An 18420-nucleotide genomic window follows, 5' to 3' on the forward strand; every position below is an offset into this window, starting at 1 on the left:
AACGCGGTGCGCGACATGTCCGGTTGGTGACGATCACACACGACGTTCACGAATTCACGGCACATACATAAAAACGGATCAGAGGCGCTAAACCGGGTACGGTGATCCTCCACGTCGAGCAACGATCTAGCCCGGAGCGATGTCGGCGGGACGTATAGGTTGCGGTCAGCAAGAAGCCCCGGCGAGTCGATCCGATTGTCTAGTAATCCCGCAACAAACAGCCTCTGGGCGTTGCAGTTCCGTTGGTTCAGCGATTCGAGGCCCAGTAGCGCACAGCGTCCAGCGTAGTCCACCTCCATCCTCCAGAAGCGCAGAGCGAACCGAGTGAGTTTGCGCTGGATGGATTCCAGCCGGGCCAGCGGACAAGCAGCGGATGGCCACCAAACTACTGAAGCGTATTCCAAAACCGACCGCACCAAAGAGCAATATATAGAATTTTGATGCAAACCGGATCAGTGAAGTCGCGAGCTATTTGTTTTCAGTAAACCGATCAGTTGGTTGCCCTTAGTAACGACGTGCTCCAGCTGGTCGTGGAAGCTCAACTTCTCGTCAAGGAGCACTCCCAAGTCCCTGACACAGCTATTGCGCTCAATGGTAGCACCATGCATCGTACGTCGTTGAAAAACATTTTCCTCACAGTGCAAGAGTCCCCCATCGGCTTTAGAAACCGTTAGGAATATCTTGGATCCGAGTAATAAGAGAATTGCGGAATGTTTGAACATACGATTTTAAAGTGCAGTTTGCAGTATTGTGCGAAAGTTTTTCCCTCGACAGATTAACTCAAGGTAGTAGAACTGCTTTATCAGCTCGAGATAATCGCCCGAAGCTGATAAGCTTATGCGCGCTCGGAATCCATCACACTCAGTCAGTATAAGCTTTGCAGCTCGATGACAAAATTGATTCGCGAGATTGGAAACAAAGTTTCAATTCCAATCATCACGTATACTTTATTGTTTCCATAGAACAAATTTGAACTTGCTACTGCTAATGAACGATTAACACGCGCACACGCCTTCACCGAGCGTAAACGTTTAACGCCATTCCTATAATACCATTCTGTGTTGTTATAATATTTAGTTTTAGACATCTTCTTTCCTACATGTGACTAGTAACGCTTTAAGCGCGTATGCTCATAGATCGCGCGCCAAAAGAATGCATTACGGTGGCTGCAGAATTGTATGGCACGGCGCTTAAATCGAGTAAAACTGTGTGGCCGTTGAAGACTGCAGCTCTATCTGACCCATCTTGAACTGGAGTCGCTGTAACCATTTCAGCAGTGCTTCGGATGCGTGGAAATCTTGCTCCTCGACGTTGGGAACGGCATCACGACAATTCTGCAGCCGAACGTGCAGCGTTCCGGACAGTTGCGTGTTGGACGAAAGGACCGGTGTCCACAGGGGTAGCAGCTTGGCCAGAATAGTGGATCTCGTTTCCTTCAACGATTCCAGCAGTCCCAAAAAGTGAAGATTGACGCTTTCCGACAGCTGTGAAGGTAGAAAAATGTAGACATTTACATTACACGCTCCGCTTCGGAGTATCGTCGTCGTCGCCGCCCTTTCTTACCTTCGAGTGGGACACCAACTGCAGAATGCAGGGTGTTACTTTCGCCCAAAACTCGAACAGCACACTAAGGGTGGTGTTGTACGCTTCGGAGGAAATTGCCGCCAAACTGGCTACCTGCTCCAGGTACACCGTCCACAGCTGGCACAACGTGAACGCATGAAACAAGGACGACATATGCAAGACGGATGTCTTTGACTGTTCGGCAAATCCGGCAAAAATGACTTGCACGTGATCGGCAATGTGGCAACTGGCCTCCTGCGGTACGGGCTGTATGATGAGGGCACTGCTTCGCTGGTGATTTTGATGTGGAGCCGTCGTGCCGGCCCCGATGCGCCGCACGATCAGTGCCGTGTGTGTTAGGGAACCCATCAGCAGCCAGGACAACAGCCGCATGTGACCCACGCATTCGGTAAACTCTTTCGGTCTGCGAAAAGGGGAAACCATATTTTTCGTTGCATTTTGCGTTAATCCATCCATCAGATGCATGGCGATGCCTGACGCTGGCACGCTCACTTACCCTTGCTGCAGGGACGACGGTGCATTGTTTAACCACGGCAGATACTTGGAAACCGTCCGGCTATCCTTTGAGTTGCCCCGCGACATCTCGAGCGCAAGATACTGTGCGATGGCACCCTTCAGCACACCACCTATTGTGTCTTCGCACAGTCCCGGCGTGGTGCTGGGTGCTTTCAAATTCTAGAAACGTTCAATATGCCCAGGAATCACTGTGAAGCTGCCAAGCTAGTAGCGCACAACACTCTTCTTACCTTGATTTTGCTCAGCGTGTGGAAGTCCGCCAAAAATTCAAGAATATCGTTCAGATAGGGCTGCCGCATGCATTCCGAAATGTTGCAGTTCGAATGTACGAACGATTCGCCGCAGGAAATGTCCCCGATGATGCCGGGCGGTAAAATGCCGCCAGCGTCCTGCAGCAGGAAACCAACCAACAGCAGCAGGTTGCTATCCGGAACGTTGATTTTGAACTTGAGCGCTTGCACCAGGTCGAATACGATTTGTCTGCCGAGGTACAGCTTGTCGCGCTCCTTTGCAAAAGCGCGCCCGCTCAGGCTACAGATGTCCACCAACACGCGCTGCGTCAGGTGGAGATTCTGAATGGCGAAGCTTATGATCTTCGAAAACGGTTCCAATATGTTCTGAAACGGGATTGCGGGGTAGCTTTAGTCGCTTCCAGTTTAATCTTACGCTCGGTGGGTTAAAACGCTACCTTCGACAGCTGCGGCACTTTCAGCAAAGCGACCATAATGTCCAGCAGATGCTCGGACCCGCTTACGTTCCCCAATATCAGAATAACGCGGCGCAGCAAGCTGTCCAGTGCTTGTATCACCGGCAACCACACACTGCCAGCGATGCAATCTATTGGCAGGCACTGCAGGTATTCGGCCAAGTTTCGGAAAATTACGGGCAATAGGTCGATCGGGAGCGTTTTCTTGGCGTTCAGCGTTTCGGCAAGCATTTGTATGGGGCTCGTTGGGTTTAGCTCGGAAAAATCGTTCAAACTGTTCGACACGCTGCGGTAGAACCGCTTGCGCGTTATCTCTGCGCGATAGGGATGAAACGATGAGAGATGGTAAATTCGCGCGCTTTCCCGCCACTCCGGCTGCCAATACACTTACCATCCTTCTGCGTTAGAAACACCTGATAGAACACTCCGTTGGGCGCAAGCTGGTGCAGTACGCAGCGGATGAACTGATGCGCAACGGATTGGGAACCTCCTGGCAGATGAGTGAGACTTTCGCATCGCCAGGGAAATGTGGGATGCAGTGAAATTCTGAAACGGTGTTACAAGAGCGTTTCAAAGTGCAACTTAACAAGGTACTGACTGGCCCATGCAGGCAAGCATACCTGGACACAATGGCTAATATTTCTGGTAAGAATGGTGCTCCAAGTGAAGGTTCGCGGTGGATGAAGGTGCCGAGCACGATCAGCATGATGCCCATCTCTTCATCGGTGTATTCCTCTTTTACCGCTCCACATTCCGTGCAACGGTGGCATATGCACTCATCCCCAATCCGTAGGCTGCTCTGTAAGACGGAAAACAGACGGTATGGGAGGAAGGTATATGGGGGGGGGGGGGGGCGGGAATGGGGAGATGGGGTAGCTGTCTCACTGCCGACGTGGCCCCCCCTGACCGACGGAGCCCTAAGCAGCCTAATTTTTATCCCTTCTCACTTACCGATTTCTCGGGACAGGAGGAGCTCTCTGGTTCATCGATTTCGGACCCATCGTCTTTAGCATCGGGAGCCCACGAACCTGCGTACTTGACGCGCGTGTCCTTCTGACTGTCACTGAACATTTTCGTTCGCTTCGTATGCTTCTGTGCTGGCAGACTCTCCTTTTTGCTATCGCCAGCTGTGGCTGGTACACTTTGCTGTTCCGCGTGCGAAACAAAAGCGCTGCCAATGGTAGTAGACCTACGAGGCTGGCCGAACTCATTCTCATTCACCAGAGCCTGCGGTGGAGATTCTAGAGCACTTTGCTTCGTCAATTTCCTAGGAGACGATGACAATGCATCTCGTGCGTGACAGCAGCTTGCAGCACTCTGCAATGGGGGGGAAAAAGGGGGGGGGAGCATTAATTTGCAGCAAGTTCAACATAACCAATCCACTTACATCGGATCGATCGTCGGTTGTTTCGTTGGAACTCGTTGCTTCCGGTATGGCCAGCCCTTCGCGCACCCTTTCCACGATAGTGCTAACGCTCTCTGTTGCATATTGGCCGATGGGTAGCAAGCGTTCTGGCGTCGGGATAGGCAATTGCTGGATAAAACTTTTAGCCAAACCACTGGGAAGGTTGTGTTTAATGCTGGATGCTTTAGATGATGGTTCGCCGGCGGCATCAAACAGTGAAGATTTGCGTTCGCAGCCTTCGACTAGTGGCTCGTTGGATGGAGCGCATGGTGCACTGGAGCCTTCTGAAGGTTGCTTGAGTATGTGATGATCTGTGGCCGCTACGGCACTCGTTTGTTCAGCATCCAACGTCACGGAGGTGGTGCTTGCGGGTTTCTTACACGTACCAGCGAGTTCATCTACAATCGACAAAACATTTAAGCGTGCTTTATGCAAACTGTGTGTGTGTGTGTGTATTCGCGTAAATAAATAACTAAACTCATTTCGAACCTTGTTTGGCGCACGTCGGACTAGATTTCGGTACGGCTTCCTTCGTGCCGTTGGACGCGCTACCGCTACCGCTGCTGGTGCTTTGCGTCACGACGATAGCTTTCTGCACGTTAGCAAAGGGATTCAGTATGGCCTGCGCTTTCGGCTGCCCCAGCATTGACGAGGTGACCATCATCCGCACACCCTCCTGTACGGAGCATTTTTGGGACGACATTTGAAAAGCGGAAGGCATGCGGAAAATGTTGCTGCTTGATTTCTCGGCCTTTTCCAGCTTACCAACCGGGGCAGCAGCCTTCTCGAGCTCCCTATTGTTGGCGATGCCGCTACAGGCCGCTGTGTCCGCCTGCTCCAGGGACAACATTGTCGCTTGTTGGGATTTCTTCGATTTGCTCTGCTGTGGCTGATGCTGCTGCACACCTGCTGTCATTTTTGGAGCTCCACATATAATGGACAGGTTCGTCCGGCTGAGGCTGGCTAAACCCTCCTTTACCTTACTTCCGGTGTCTGGTTTAAGGGCATTCGAATCGTCATCATTGCTTGCCGTATCTTCCAGAGAACCCTGTGGATTAGGATTGTGTGGGCATACATGAGACTGTGCGCGACTGAAGGCGGCTGAAGGAAACACTGAAACACTGTGTGAGCAACGAAAGACAATTCAACGCTGGAAAATGAAAGTTTCAAACACAAATGGCGTTTACCGGGCAAACATGTAATTATAGCATAAAAACTGTTCTTGTTTAAGAATATCAAGAGCAAGAAGATGGTCCGCTTAGTAGGAAGAACAGCTGTATGTTCTTATCCGTTCTGGGTTCAATTCTTGACAAAAGCGAGCAACTTTTTACTCCAGGTTAACCATGTTAATGGCAAGTCATAAGTTACTTTAAATTTAGAGTTTGCTGGTTGGATTTGCTACGCAAGTCCTCTATCACCTGGAGGCGCGATGGAGCAGAAGCATCTCATTACCATCCCACTGGAACTGTACTGTTGCTGTATCTGGCCAACGCACACGTACCTGCATACTGCTCTCCTGAATTGTGCTGTCGCTGACATCACTCTCCGGTATAACAACCAGCTCCGATTCGGTATCATCCCCATCTGCCTCCGGGTGCTTGCGTGCCTTACCACCAGCTTTTCCGCGCGAGGATCGCGCTTTGGACGATTCCTCGCACCCGTACAAGGAAAGGGTGGTCGTTTGCAGCGGGCTGTACGGGGGGCTGCTGTCGTTGATAGTCTGTCGTTTTTCGTCTCCCAATTCCGAGGTGGCTCCCAGCGACGGTTGGCTCTGGTTGCGTAAGCGTGTCGCCGAATAGTCCATAATGATTGTGGTCGGTATACGACGGCATTTGTGGAACTGGGCGTCGAGCGAGTTGATGACGAGCCGAATCAAATTCTGCACCTGATCGGCCATCGATGCCTGGTTATACTGGTACTTGTACAGAATGACCAGCAGCGACATCAGCCAGTTCCGACGCACATGCGGCTCCAGGTACCAGATGGAGAAATTGTACGTCACTACATTATTGTGGTGATTTTGATCGTTGCCACTGCCCGCGCCCGGCGGCATAAACGCACCGTTCGTCTGGTTCGGTGCGTACAGCAGCAGCTGAATGACGGTTGGCAGTAGCAGCCAACCCATTTGGTGGTTCTGATCGAGCACCTGCGGGAGATTGGCCATAAACGCGTTGAACACGGACGAGCAGCGCAGGCGGGCCGGCGTTACGTGGAAGAACTTTTCCCCCTGATTGTAGCCCAACAGCAGATACAGGTGCCGGAGCACGATTGACTGAATTTTGAACAGTGGTTTCTCGTCGGTGGGATAAGCCTGCATTTAAGACCGGTACCGGCACACAAAAAAAGGGTGTGCGCATCGCAGCGCATGAAATCCGAGTACCGAACGTGATGAAAGGAAATCGAAAACCATCAAAAAAGGGTATCACGTCGGAACGTCACAGGTGTGTGAGAGAGAGAGAATGAAGAAGAGTGAAAGACGAAACACACACGAAAGAACGAGGCTACTTTAGCATAAATGCAACGAACGCCGCGCACGCTTACCAGGTCGGGCCGGGACATGAACTGCATCAGTAGAAAGACGAGCAGGTGGATCGTTTCCTTGTCCGCTTCCTCCAGATCGATCACTCGGTACAGGCTTCCCAAGTGGAAATCTTCGTTCTGTCCACTGATCGAGTGAACATGTCCATCTGCAAAAAAAAAACCGCCGAAAGTACAAGTATTTAATTGGGCAAAGAGTACCACATACACAACCAGCATATCGGCATCGGCGACGAGTTGTCGGAAATGATAAAAACTGAATACATTCAATACCAATACAGCACAATCTCTTACCCAGCCCGAAACGGGAGCTTTTCCGCTTCAAAATCGGTGCAGACACTTGGCGGCTGTAGACCTTTTCCTTTTCTGTAAATTAAATGACCCACGGGACGTGAGCGGAAAGTTAGTGGCACACCAGGTTCAGAATGCGTGTGGCTCACAACAGCTGTGGCGCCACCGGAGGATGTCGTACCGATTTTTGATTCCTGCCGCGGTATTATCGTTGCCGGTGCGCTCATCGTACGCTTGTACGGCCATTTGGTGCCGAAGGAAGCGCTCAGCGTCTTCGACATGCTTCCGGTCGTATCCGATTGGCTGAGGGCCTCGCGCGCTTTGTTGATCTTCGTCGAAAGGATCTCGCTGCCGTTCTCGCTATTCCGTAGATCGCGCATATACGAAATGTCTCCCACACGCTCCAGATTCACCTGCGCCTCGACGAACAGCGTATCGAAGCGATTCAGGAAGAAATCCCACGTGAGCACCTTGCGATCGGACAGCGAGTTGTGCAGCTGATAGATGGACTGCAGCACTACCGGCCGATCGATGATGAATTTATCGAACTGGCTTTCCAGACAGTACAGCAGCGCCTGGATCGCGTAATCGTGAATAGTGCCGAGATACAGCGTGGCCCGCTGGGCGACATGCACATTCAGATCGTCGCAAGCCGCTATCAGGTGACAGAACGCAGTAGCCAGCGCCGTTTGAAGGCTAACTTCTGCGCGCAGCGGAGTACTGTCCATGAATCGGGTAATGACTGCAACGCAAAGTGGTTTATGTAGATGATCCCCTAAAGCGGGCATTGTGTACGTACCGGTTACCCGTTCTACCGCCTCGAACCTAACTCGCCAGTCCGCGTCGTGGAATGCTTCCTGAATAACTTTCCAAAACACATCCGAACCCATCGGAAGTGTGATGCAGTGCAGCAAAGTGGGCACTGTTACCTGACAAATATGGGATTGCGCAGCGGTGCACAGTTCCCATAGGCTGCAAGCAGGGAAAATAAAATAAAAGCCCACATTAAACGGCCGAACTGCGCCATATGCCATTAAAAGGGGCGCAATATCACCGCGGTACGCACTTTTTAATGAGCATGTTCTCCTGACACCAGATGAAGAAGCCGCGATTGTCCCGAGCAGCCTTCACGAATGCATCACCATGCAGCACCATTACGTTCAGGCATTGGAGCACGTAATACAGAATGTCGGCCTTATCGATGTGCGGTATTTCCTTCAGCAGTTGATAGATGAACTGCAAAGACTGGGGCAGCGTGTCAATCGAAAATTTGAACTTGCCAACCGAGGTGTGCCAAAACTCTTCGTCGCCGTCGAACGGATGGGACCCGTCCAGGTTTTCCGAATCCAGACCACCGCCTTCCGAGCTGCTTTCGCCAATCACGTTCGGTTTGGCAATCTGCACTGTTGCAGTGGCTGCAAGTGGTGAAGCGCATGGCATTGAACAACAACATAAGGGACCCATCTTTGGCAGCAGATCCATTTCATATAAGCCAATCATATACGGCGTGTGCTTACCAACGTCTGCTTCCGATAGGGTGACCGATCTTGCCACCGCCGGTACCACCTTTTCCGAAGGCATTATGGCAGCTAGATCGAGCTGTTCCGAAACTGTTTCCACCGTGGCCGTCATGATCTAAACGCAAACGACATGTAGTTAATACTCGCATGCGACAACCCGGGGGAAACATTTCAATTGTTGCGAGTTGCACCACAGACAGGCACATCGATGTGTTTCGTGTATGCCTGTACTTCAACACCTTGTTTGCAACATTAGAGCAACCAAAGTATTGCGTGTGTGTGTGAGTGTGTTTGTGTGTGTACGACTTTGGCATGAGTTTAGATGAGAAGATAAAATGCAAACAGTTTCACCATACACCATACACGAGACAGAACAAAAATTAAGATGACACAATTCCGTCGAGAGGGTACGAAACACAGATAGACCAAACGATATCCAAGACAAATAATATAGGAAAACCCAATCGGTAAGGTATAAAAGCAACAACACGGGACACGGTTGAGATAGAACATAGTGAATAGAAAGGAAAACAAGACATGTCAAAAAAGCAATCACAAGTATGTTTTAAATTTGTTCACACCACAAATATTAGGAAAAAGAAACAGAGGAGGCTATGGGAAAAGTACGCGGTTAACCGACAATAAAAAAAAACTAGACAATGGCAATGTGTTTACTTTACACCGATATCGCGTCGATACGTCGTTTAAGCTAATAAGCCGCCTGTGTATGGTATTACTCTACCGGTATGTAGATAAATTGCTGAATTCCACACCGAATACACTAACATCCGCACGGCCGTTTTAGTCCAGTGTCATTTCAATTAAGAACGATTTACACTAAAAGACGCTGGCAAAACAATGCCCTAGAAATATAGGATTTCCATTTGGGCCATGGCCATGAGAGCCGGTGTGCTTACCGGACACACAATTTATACAACGTCACAGTCAGGCAAAACAATGGCGACGAGGAGGGTAACAAAGTAATTATGTATCATATCTGATCATCATAAAATGTTAATCCAATCTCTCTCTGACAGAGGTGGCACAACACGCCACGGTGGCTACGAAAACACTTCGTCTGGCGCAAAGAGAATTTGCGCGGTAATACAGTTTAAACACAGCAGAAAAAGAAAAGAAACAATCTACATCGCGAAACATTTTAGCACACTTTGGATGGGGCATTCCATTCATGTGTCTGTGAAAGGGAGAACATCGTTTAGAGTTTGAATAATCGGGGCGTCGATCTGCCACCACCGGTGGTGGTCGGTACGATTGTGGGTAGTACTTCACAGTTAGCTTTAGCTTAAAACCGATTGATGGATGTGCGAGTTGTGTTTTTTGTACACTGTGACGATTGCATTAGAAGATAGAAGACAGTTAATATAATACATACAGAACAAACATGCGGCATATGTACTAATACACCACCAACCGAGTGAGGTTCCGGCTGTGGAACTGCTACCGGCACTGGACCTAAAGGCAATTAGTTTCATGATTTGAATAGACACATTTCAGAAAGAGAAGGGGGGAAAAGAAAATGGAAAGGAAGAAAGAAAGAAACAACATATTAATGTAAGGTTAACGATGTCTTCCTTCGGTAATCCTGCAAGCTTTATATTTGCAAGCGCATTATAAAAATGTGATGCAGAAATCGTACTACCAGTAACGCAAATATTCACACACACGGGCATTTTTCACGCGCCATCTACACAGGTTACATGCGGAAAACGTTCTACTGCAACTAAGTGTTCCTGAACCAAAAATGTACTAAACGACTCTAAATGGCTTATATACGTCAAAATGTACTCCCAACTCTAGTCTAATTAAAGGAAAAGTGAATAATTCTTAACGGGTTTAAGCTGCGTTTTTTTTAATAAAACGCTTCTACTACTTTGTACCAAGGAGATATGTATAAGATGGGCTTTGAACAGCATTGAGCAGGTCGCCAAAGCGATTGTCATTTTGACATTTAGTAACCAGGGTAACAAGCGTTCATGGCACAGTGCATTACCAAAAGTGCTCAAAAATTGTGAAACAAGTTTTTTTGTCCGTCATTGTCGATAACCAACCACCAACCAAGATTAACTCGACATACGTCGAATCATTCGCTTTGAATGCTCACGATATGGATCACCTACTGGAGTTTGAAATCGCAAGACGCTCCTTGTTGAGCGCGGTCGTATGTATCGGCAGACGAACGGTGAGTCGCGAGTGAATGAGTCGTGTACATGAGACTCATCTACCCATTCGCCAGATGCAACGGTCTTATCCTTTGATTCCACATCGCCATTCATTATCCAGTGGGCTCCAGTTCAGTCCAGCGTTGACACCGTGGGTTCACCTGTGTTGGCTTTGGGTTCGGAAGAGGTCGGAGGGTTCAATCTCGTAAAGAGCGGAGTCGCTCTCGTTGTTGCGAGAAGGAATTCAACCGATCACTTTTGGATTCTGACTTGGTCGATCATGGGCTACTTGTAGATCGTTGCACGCAGAAAACTTCATGTTTGTACTGTCCAAACAAGTATGTCCGGGCAATGGCAAATAACAGGAAGGAAATGCCTGGTTCATTTTGTAAACATGCGGTGATGCCAATACGGCGTCAAGTCGTAATAATAAATATAGTAAGATGAATAATACTTACAAATACCACACAGCCTTGCACGAATAAAGTTTAGTTAAATGGCGACCCTATAAGTGCTGTCTGTAAGCAAGCCCACCTTAAACACATCTCATTGCTTAGTACAACAGAAAACTACTACAAAGCCAACTGACATAAGAGGAACCGGGACATGGTACTTGGATGGTACTTTTTTCTCGTTTTACTAACAACAATAGAACAGAACGCTTATAGCTCGAGGTAGTAACTGTTGCACAAACTTGACCTATAAAATGGTTAAATGTTTAATGGCAAAACGGCACCGAGTAACAGATAAAATGCATAGCAAACTGTACAATGAAAGAAGACATTCACCTGCCATAATAATGACTTTTCCGGCATCATCAAGAATAGAAGGCATGACTTATATTTTTTTGGTTTTGGTTCGGTTTTGGATTTTGAAGTATTTTGTTCGTACGAATGTATTGCATTGATATTGGGTTGAGTGTTCGTGTTGTTCGTAGTGTTTTTTTAATGGTTTTTATGTGTATCGGTTGATATAAAAACAGAAAAAGAGACACATACACATGTACATTAGGAATGGATGAACGAATTCGCGAGTATTGTCGCTCGTTTTCTCTAAACACAACGATTCTAATAGTTACGGTCTTTTAAAGTTATTTCATGTTCACACATCACGTTTATTTACACGCAAATAAAAATGTTGCGTTCGAAGAGTAATATTGTTCTGAAGGACTTTGCTGCTGCTGCTGCTGTCCTCCGCTGTGCCAGAATGTGATGCGAACAGGGAAAGTATGATGTCTAATTCCAAACAATTCAACGGGAGAATACAATTTGCACGATTGTTGTACAATGTAACACGCGGCTATACAATCTGCTGGACGTTACTCATCCCGGCACAAGAGCATATTTTTGTCAGAATGGTGTATACGCAAGGCATCCATAATTACAGAGGAATGTAATCTAACAAAGAGTTGTACTGTAAATAAATATCAAGCCTAGACTTCATAGAAATCCCAGCCTCGCGTTACACATATGTGTATCAACAGCAGCAGCGAACCAGCTTCATTTAAATATTACTCTTTTCGCTAAATCGACCCGATTTGTTCATCATACAAAAATATAACCGTCTATTTTGCAGATGAAAACCATGACGCTACGAAAACGAAAACACTTTTAAAATAATCGAGGGTACCGTAGACACAACTGAAGAGTAACAGAATGTACTAACTGAAAAGAAAGGCTAGGGCCTAAGCTTGATCACATGGAGAACTCACCTAGTGGACCAAGCGGTATGTGTAAGGGCGCCATCGAGAGGGAGATGTCCCGTTCGTTGGATTTTGCCTCCTTTTCCAGCTCGGGGGGACTTTTGCGGATTTTTTCATCGTCTATCACGATTTGTAAGGGTGGCTGTGTACGTCGGTGGATAAGATTAACGCAAACGTGAGAAATAGACCTCCTGACGCTGGTGCTGTATAACAGTAATACGATACTTACATCGGGCGGATTGACAGGATTCACCGGAGCCAGATACTGAACCAATTTGGTTGACAGCTGATGCCACATAACAGATGTTTCACAATATGCACAATCCTGTCACAGACACACACACACACACACACACACACAAAACCAATGAGATTCTTTATCGATTCCAAGCGTAACATCCAATCCTTTGCTGCTTACCATCAGCCGGCAGCTGTGATTGCCCATGCCAACGTTAGCGGCTGTTACCATGCACTTTAGCAACCGGCACACATTTTCGGCCACGGTAGTGTAGATACCGGAATGCATCTCAATTTCCTGAAGCTCCATCTAGAACACAGAAAAAAACGAGACGAAGCGCGTTACGAGAGCCAAAAAGGAATCAAGCTTTCCAATGCAACGAGGAATCTCACCTGTCGCAACAGAATATCTAACATCAGTACGCAGCAAGTGAGGTTGTGTTCGGCATCGGTCGAAAACTCCATGCACTTGCTCATGGGTACTTCGTCGTCCGAAATGGCCGAAGTGTTGCCCGATTCATCCTCAACGACAGGCGCTGCGATGGCAAGAAAACAAAACAATAGCGATTTGCAACAATTGCCACATATACAGTACTACTTACAAATGGAACTTCGCCTGGGAGGCTGCAGGTCGCGTTCCTTGGTGAATTTCGCACCGCTTCCACCGCTCGACCCGCCGCGGCTCGAGTCCTTCGATTTGTTGATTTCGGCCTGTACGCCGTGCTTCATGATGCGCACCCCGTCACCGAACATGGCGAACAGTTGCGGCAGCGGGATGACGATCTCCAGCTTGGTTAGATTCTGCAACCAGTACAAAGCCTGCTGCTGCACTTTGGCTGTCGTCTTTTCGAACCGAATCGCCACGAAATTGTACATCGCCCTGGCGTCGAACCCGAGCGGTGACATTTCCGCGTCCAGTATCTTGTTCAGCACGATCTTCAGCTCGATCAGCTCCTTTTCCGGCACGTCGTTCGTGATGGCTTCCATCCAGTGCGGCATCACCGTGTCCCAGATCTCCTGCGTGATGATGTCGTACGGTATGAGACAAATCAGCCGCTGCAGCCCTTCCTTCAGATGGGACGTCCGGGACGCGAGCGAGTCCCAGTGGCCTCCCACGCGCGAGTACTCGGGCGGATGCGGTAGCAGGCAGTCGATAAACTCTTTGTAGTGGCTGATGCGAACCTCCTTCAGCCAGCTGCATATATGGTCCTGCTTCAGCTTTTCCAGCGTACCCTCTGTCTGGCCGTCATACGAGTACGCTGTCACGTGGAACCAGTGGAACAGCATCGACAGCAGGCGTCCCAATATTTCCACCGGCGTGTCGACGGTCGGGGTGCACCGCCCGACCAGCAACCATATGCCGTAGCGGCCCAGCAGCTGGCGCTCTTCTAGCGTCAACATATCGACCTGCTGCTCTCCACCGTTCACCGCACCGGTAGCGTTCGCCTTGGACTCCAGGTTGGCCAAATCCTTGCGAAAATCCACGTTAAGCGGTTTGGCTTCGCGCAGCAGACTAATCACCGATTCCACCAGATACGTTTGCATCTCGGCATCCATCATCATCATCGGTGGCAGGCTGCGGTGCACGATATGATCAATGCCCCGCCGACTGTTGTGCCGATTGCCGTGGCACTGGAGACAGTACCGTATCGGGTGATTGCCATTGTAGCTAGCGCACTCGTTGGAGAAGCAGATGGATACTGCGGACTTTTCGTGTGAGCGACAGTTCTGAAAAACGGGGAAAACACCTTTTTTTTACGATCGTCGATAAGGGGACTTGCTTACAGCACGGATGAGGGTAAAAGGATGAATATCAATGGTTAAACTGTGATCGAAATGGTCCCCGAACATCCCGCCCCGCTTACTTTGTTCTCGCACACCATGGAAACCTGCTGCATGGGGTGCAGAATGTCGCCGAACGTAAGATTCCGATGATCGCGGTGTATTTCATTGGCGCACTCGATGCACAAGTAGAGCGGCGGTGGCGCATCCGACGCGTACAGAATGCTGATGCAGTGATCGTAGCACACCTTGACCGCTTCGGCGTTGCCCGCGTTCGGGCACGATTCCCGCTGGCAGACGAACGGCACCAGATCGTTGGTGAACTTGCACAGCAGGCCCTTCCGATCGAACAGGTTTGGGTCGAAGGCGGGCCAGTAGTAGAAGAGCAGCTTGGCGGCAGACGCGCGCGACATCGCCGTTCCGTACCCGATGACGCACAGCAGATCTTTGGCGACGTTGTGCTTCAGGCGCATCAGGCATTCGAGCAGCTGGCAATGGTGGGCCGGATTGGTGGAGTACTGGAACACCAGCATAATGACGGCCGATACCGATTGGCACGCGTGGCATTCCTGATCGTCGTCACTTTGGCGCGCTGCATCATCGGGGATCGGGTGCGTAGCAAGGGTGAAAGAAAATTGAACAAGATTTTCAGCAACGTTTTCTCTTACCGCACCTAATATTGATGAGTTGTCGTTTGCTTTTTTGAATCGGAAAAAGGCTAACAATTCATTTTCTATTTGGAACAAACTCACACAAAAAAAAAATTCACGCGAGTTTGAGTTTTTTTTTTGGTTCACCAAAAACGTTGTCATGTGTTGTTGTTTTGCAATGCATTGCACTAAACAGTACCCGGTTTTAACAGCATTACAAAGAGGTGTTTTTTTGTTAACGATATGGCTATCACGACGGACTTTTTGTGTTCTTTTTTTACTTTGGTGGGCTCTTTTTGGGTTTTTGTGGGTAACTGCTTTCAATGGTTTTTGCGCGTGTACGGGCGGCCAGAACGAAGCTAGCTGCTCGAATGACCTAAAAGGAAAAATATCCGTTTCCTTCCCTGGTTGGATGCCCTTGTGGTGTGTGATAGCATAACATTGTTCCGCAAGACCTTCCGTCGCACAAAAAGCATCATCAATAGAAACAACGGTGGCGGAACTTACTAATGGTGAAGGGTAGAATGTAGTAGCACAGATAGTTGATGATGTCCTGGTGCAGTGCAGCGGGCAGGACGGAAATGCTCGACGCGGTAAGATACGGTAGATTATCGATGAGATCGCGGTCAAGGAAGGGCAGTATGCAACCCAAGCACTGGAGAAACGCCTTCCCGAAGAGCTGCAGTCCGGACTGAATGTTGGACGCCACATCCAGCAGCATCGTGAGCGCATTGTAGAGATTTTGGTACTCGAGGTTGGGATAGCTAGACATGCGTATTTGATCCAACGAGGGATCTTTAATCATTTCCAGTGGAGAGCACGGAACATCTTTTAGCACAGCTGCAAAGCGAGAAGAGTAAGTCATGGTCAGCTCATGGAAGTAGGGGTGAACAGCATTCGTACAGTGGCGTTCGCTGAAGCTGGGACTCCTACAGTGCGATTAGGCGTTACAAATCTGGTTTGGTACCAGCACTGTTAACAATCGGTGCGATTCACTCACAGTCGACGAGCAACTTCCCTCAAATTTATCCCGATTGCTCAACTCAGCTGTACCCTCGGTAGCAGTTCATGGTTTTTTGTTTGAAAACTTGTAATAACTAATCGTGCAACGCATAAATATCTGTCTAACCTTAGTAAATGATTTCCTGAATAGCATTCTGAGTCGCGTCGCAGGTAAAATATCTAAACGCACAGTGACTCGAACGGAAATCTGGACACATTAGAAAGCAACTGGATCGAGCTGAATGATTTTGAGGACGTTTTTTTCTTAGAACAGTGCTGGATGGGATTTACTTACCAAATAAACTGCGTTCCTTTCCCAACCAATATACTCGGCATTTTCTTTAACCCATAGTATCAAAAGAAAATTCTGCCGATTCAGTTTTACCGATGTTATCTGGTTCAATTTTATGGTGTCCGAACTTCCGTTTGTGTCACTGTTTATGTGTACAACGTGACAGACAATATTTAAAATCAATTTTATGTGCGATTTTGGTAAAAGACTCGAGAAGGCCCCCCCTAGATTCTTTTGTGTGCGGCACTGTGGCCTGCCATTTTTATTGCACAGTGGGATTTTTGAATGGTCATAACTCGTTTCATATAAACATTGCGCATTGTTCCCTAATACTGTTACTGGACAGCGAGTAAGGCATGATAATATACATTGCAAGAAGTGATTTGAAATGTCATTATTCTTATTTTTCCTCCTTTTCTGAATATCTATGCCCGTTAACAAGTATCCATCGAACCAATGTTCCGTTACAGTCCGGGAATACCGTGTATGTTATAAGTCTGATTGGCCATCTCTAGCGTGACCAAAAATTAGGACGTTGCTCCTGTAAACCAAAATAAATGGCCAGGGTAGGGGGAGGGGGATTTAATCGAATAGTTAGCATTATTTCATTCGACATTATAAACCATTTTTGACCACATTGAAAGCACACTGTGAATCTTTCACAACGTGTACTGCGGATTACATACATTCAGGCGTAAATCCTACAGTACCTAACAAATTTTGTCTTATCTTATCAGTCTTATCAGACCTCTATTTTATGATTAAAAAAAAAGTGCTCTTATTCAGTTGTCCGTCACTGTACATACTTGCTGTGATTTATTTTTCATAGCGATAAACAATAGCAGATATTTCATTTTTACCCTCGAACCACCGAAAATGTGCTAGAGAGAGCAGTCGCGTAATCAGGATGTATTGCAAGGTTTGGGATACCACCCTGTTCCGGGGTCGAGTTACTTTCCAAGCAAGCAAGAAACTTTTACACTATAGATGTCCCAGTTTAGATGCGAACCACTGTACATTTCGTACGCTACTTACTTAGTAAAGTTTGAGAGAAGTATTTGATAGTGTTAGCAACCTCGGACCCGGTAGGTCCTGGCGGTTGGTTACCCAGCAGTCGCACGTGGAAATCATGAAGACATCGCAACTTTGCTTGAACTAGTGGCGAAAAAGGGGAAAAAATTGCCAAACATTATCCAAAATTACAAATTTTCATTATTTTTAAGAAGCACACACACAGACACACACACATATAGGCATAAGCATAGTGCGTGTGTGTGCGTGTTTTGACTGCTTCCCACCCATGTCGCCCACTTCTGCCCTTAACTTACAAGCTGCATTTCTGGTATTCATATTGATTAGCTGAATCCGAAAGCTCCCCGTCATTGGGATAGATTTTCACTACTACCTCCTCGTACAATATGTTGCAATAATTCGAACAAAACACTCGCCCTTTTCCGCACAGTATCCAGCCACATCAGTGGTCCGCAGCAGGAAAATCACTATCACTACAGAGCGATGAAAACTAGCAAACCAACCACTCCACTCCCTGTGCCAAATTTTCACATCACTGCTAAATAGCCAATGGCTCCATTTCAGAAAGAGAGCGAATGTTGATTTTTGCACGTTTTACATCGATCGCAATTGAGATGTATCGAAATGATTAAATCAACACAAAACCACTGCACCTAATCCTTTCCGAGCACAGGGTTACGTAAAGGGCCAGGAAAAAGTATGCACTTTGCTTTTTATTATTCTATTGGCCACGCGAAATGCGGAATTACTGCTGAGCTCGGTCACTTCCCATACGACACTGTGAAAAGCGAAAATCGTTCACAAACTGTTTACGGGCAGCAGAAGCGTTCTGTGTGTGTGCTCTTTACTCTCTCTCTCTCTCTCTCTGTCTCTCTATCGGTTGTGCGTTTTTCTTCCAATCGATCATGCGCATGCTGGCCATGGAAAAACTGGTGCTGGAATGTTTACATTTTCCGACGTCCACCATGTCGCGTGGTACCAGC

General features: G+C 47.9%; 1 protein-coding gene across 3 annotated transcripts; it reads right to left on the bottom strand.

Moving 5' to 3' along the window:
* Positions 1-884: 884 nt before the first annotated feature.
* On the bottom strand, positions 885-18227 carry LOC118510978 (protein unc-79 homolog). 3 transcript variants are annotated; one of them, XM_036053479.1, is made up of 28 exons: positions 17734-18224; positions 17441-17560; positions 15619-15951; positions 14545-15053; positions 13282-14407; positions 13073-13215; positions 12861-12989; positions 12672-12767; positions 12452-12584; positions 11529-11576; positions 9954-10033; positions 8558-8675; positions 8107-8455; positions 7840-8012; positions 7222-7782; positions 7044-7115; positions 6753-6898; positions 5713-6522; positions 4701-5259; positions 4194-4609; positions 3758-4123; positions 3427-3605; positions 3198-3352; positions 2789-3120; positions 2331-2717; positions 2081-2259; positions 1564-1987; positions 885-1484 (listed from the first exon to the last, which is right to left on the bottom strand). In XM_036053479.1, the coding sequence occupies exons 1-28, from the start codon at positions 17786-17788 to the stop codon at positions 1191-1193; spliced, it is 8292 nt and encodes a 2763-aa protein (XP_035909372.1). In that variant the 5' UTR covers positions 17789-18224; the 3' UTR covers positions 885-1190. The 3 variants fall into 3 exon arrangements, 1 of the variants encoding a protein (XP_035909372.1); XR_004906095.1 differs by lacking the exons at positions 885-1484; positions 1564-1987; positions 2081-2259; ... (10 more) ...; positions 7222-7782; positions 7840-8012 and having other exon boundaries at positions 8431-8455; positions 8558-10033; positions 11529-11543; positions 17734-18227; XR_004906096.1 differs by lacking the exons at positions 885-1484; positions 1564-1987; positions 2081-2259; ... (11 more) ...; positions 7840-8012; positions 11529-11576 and having other exon boundaries at positions 8431-8455; positions 8558-10033; positions 17734-18227.
* Between the last annotated feature and the right edge of the window lie 193 nt (positions 18228-18420).

Source organism: Anopheles stephensi, chromosome 3 (genome assembly GCF_013141755.1).
Source record: "Anopheles stephensi strain Indian chromosome 3, UCI_ANSTEP_V1.0, whole genome shotgun sequence".
Taxonomy (NCBI): domain Eukaryota; kingdom Metazoa; phylum Arthropoda; class Insecta; order Diptera; family Culicidae; genus Anopheles; species Anopheles stephensi.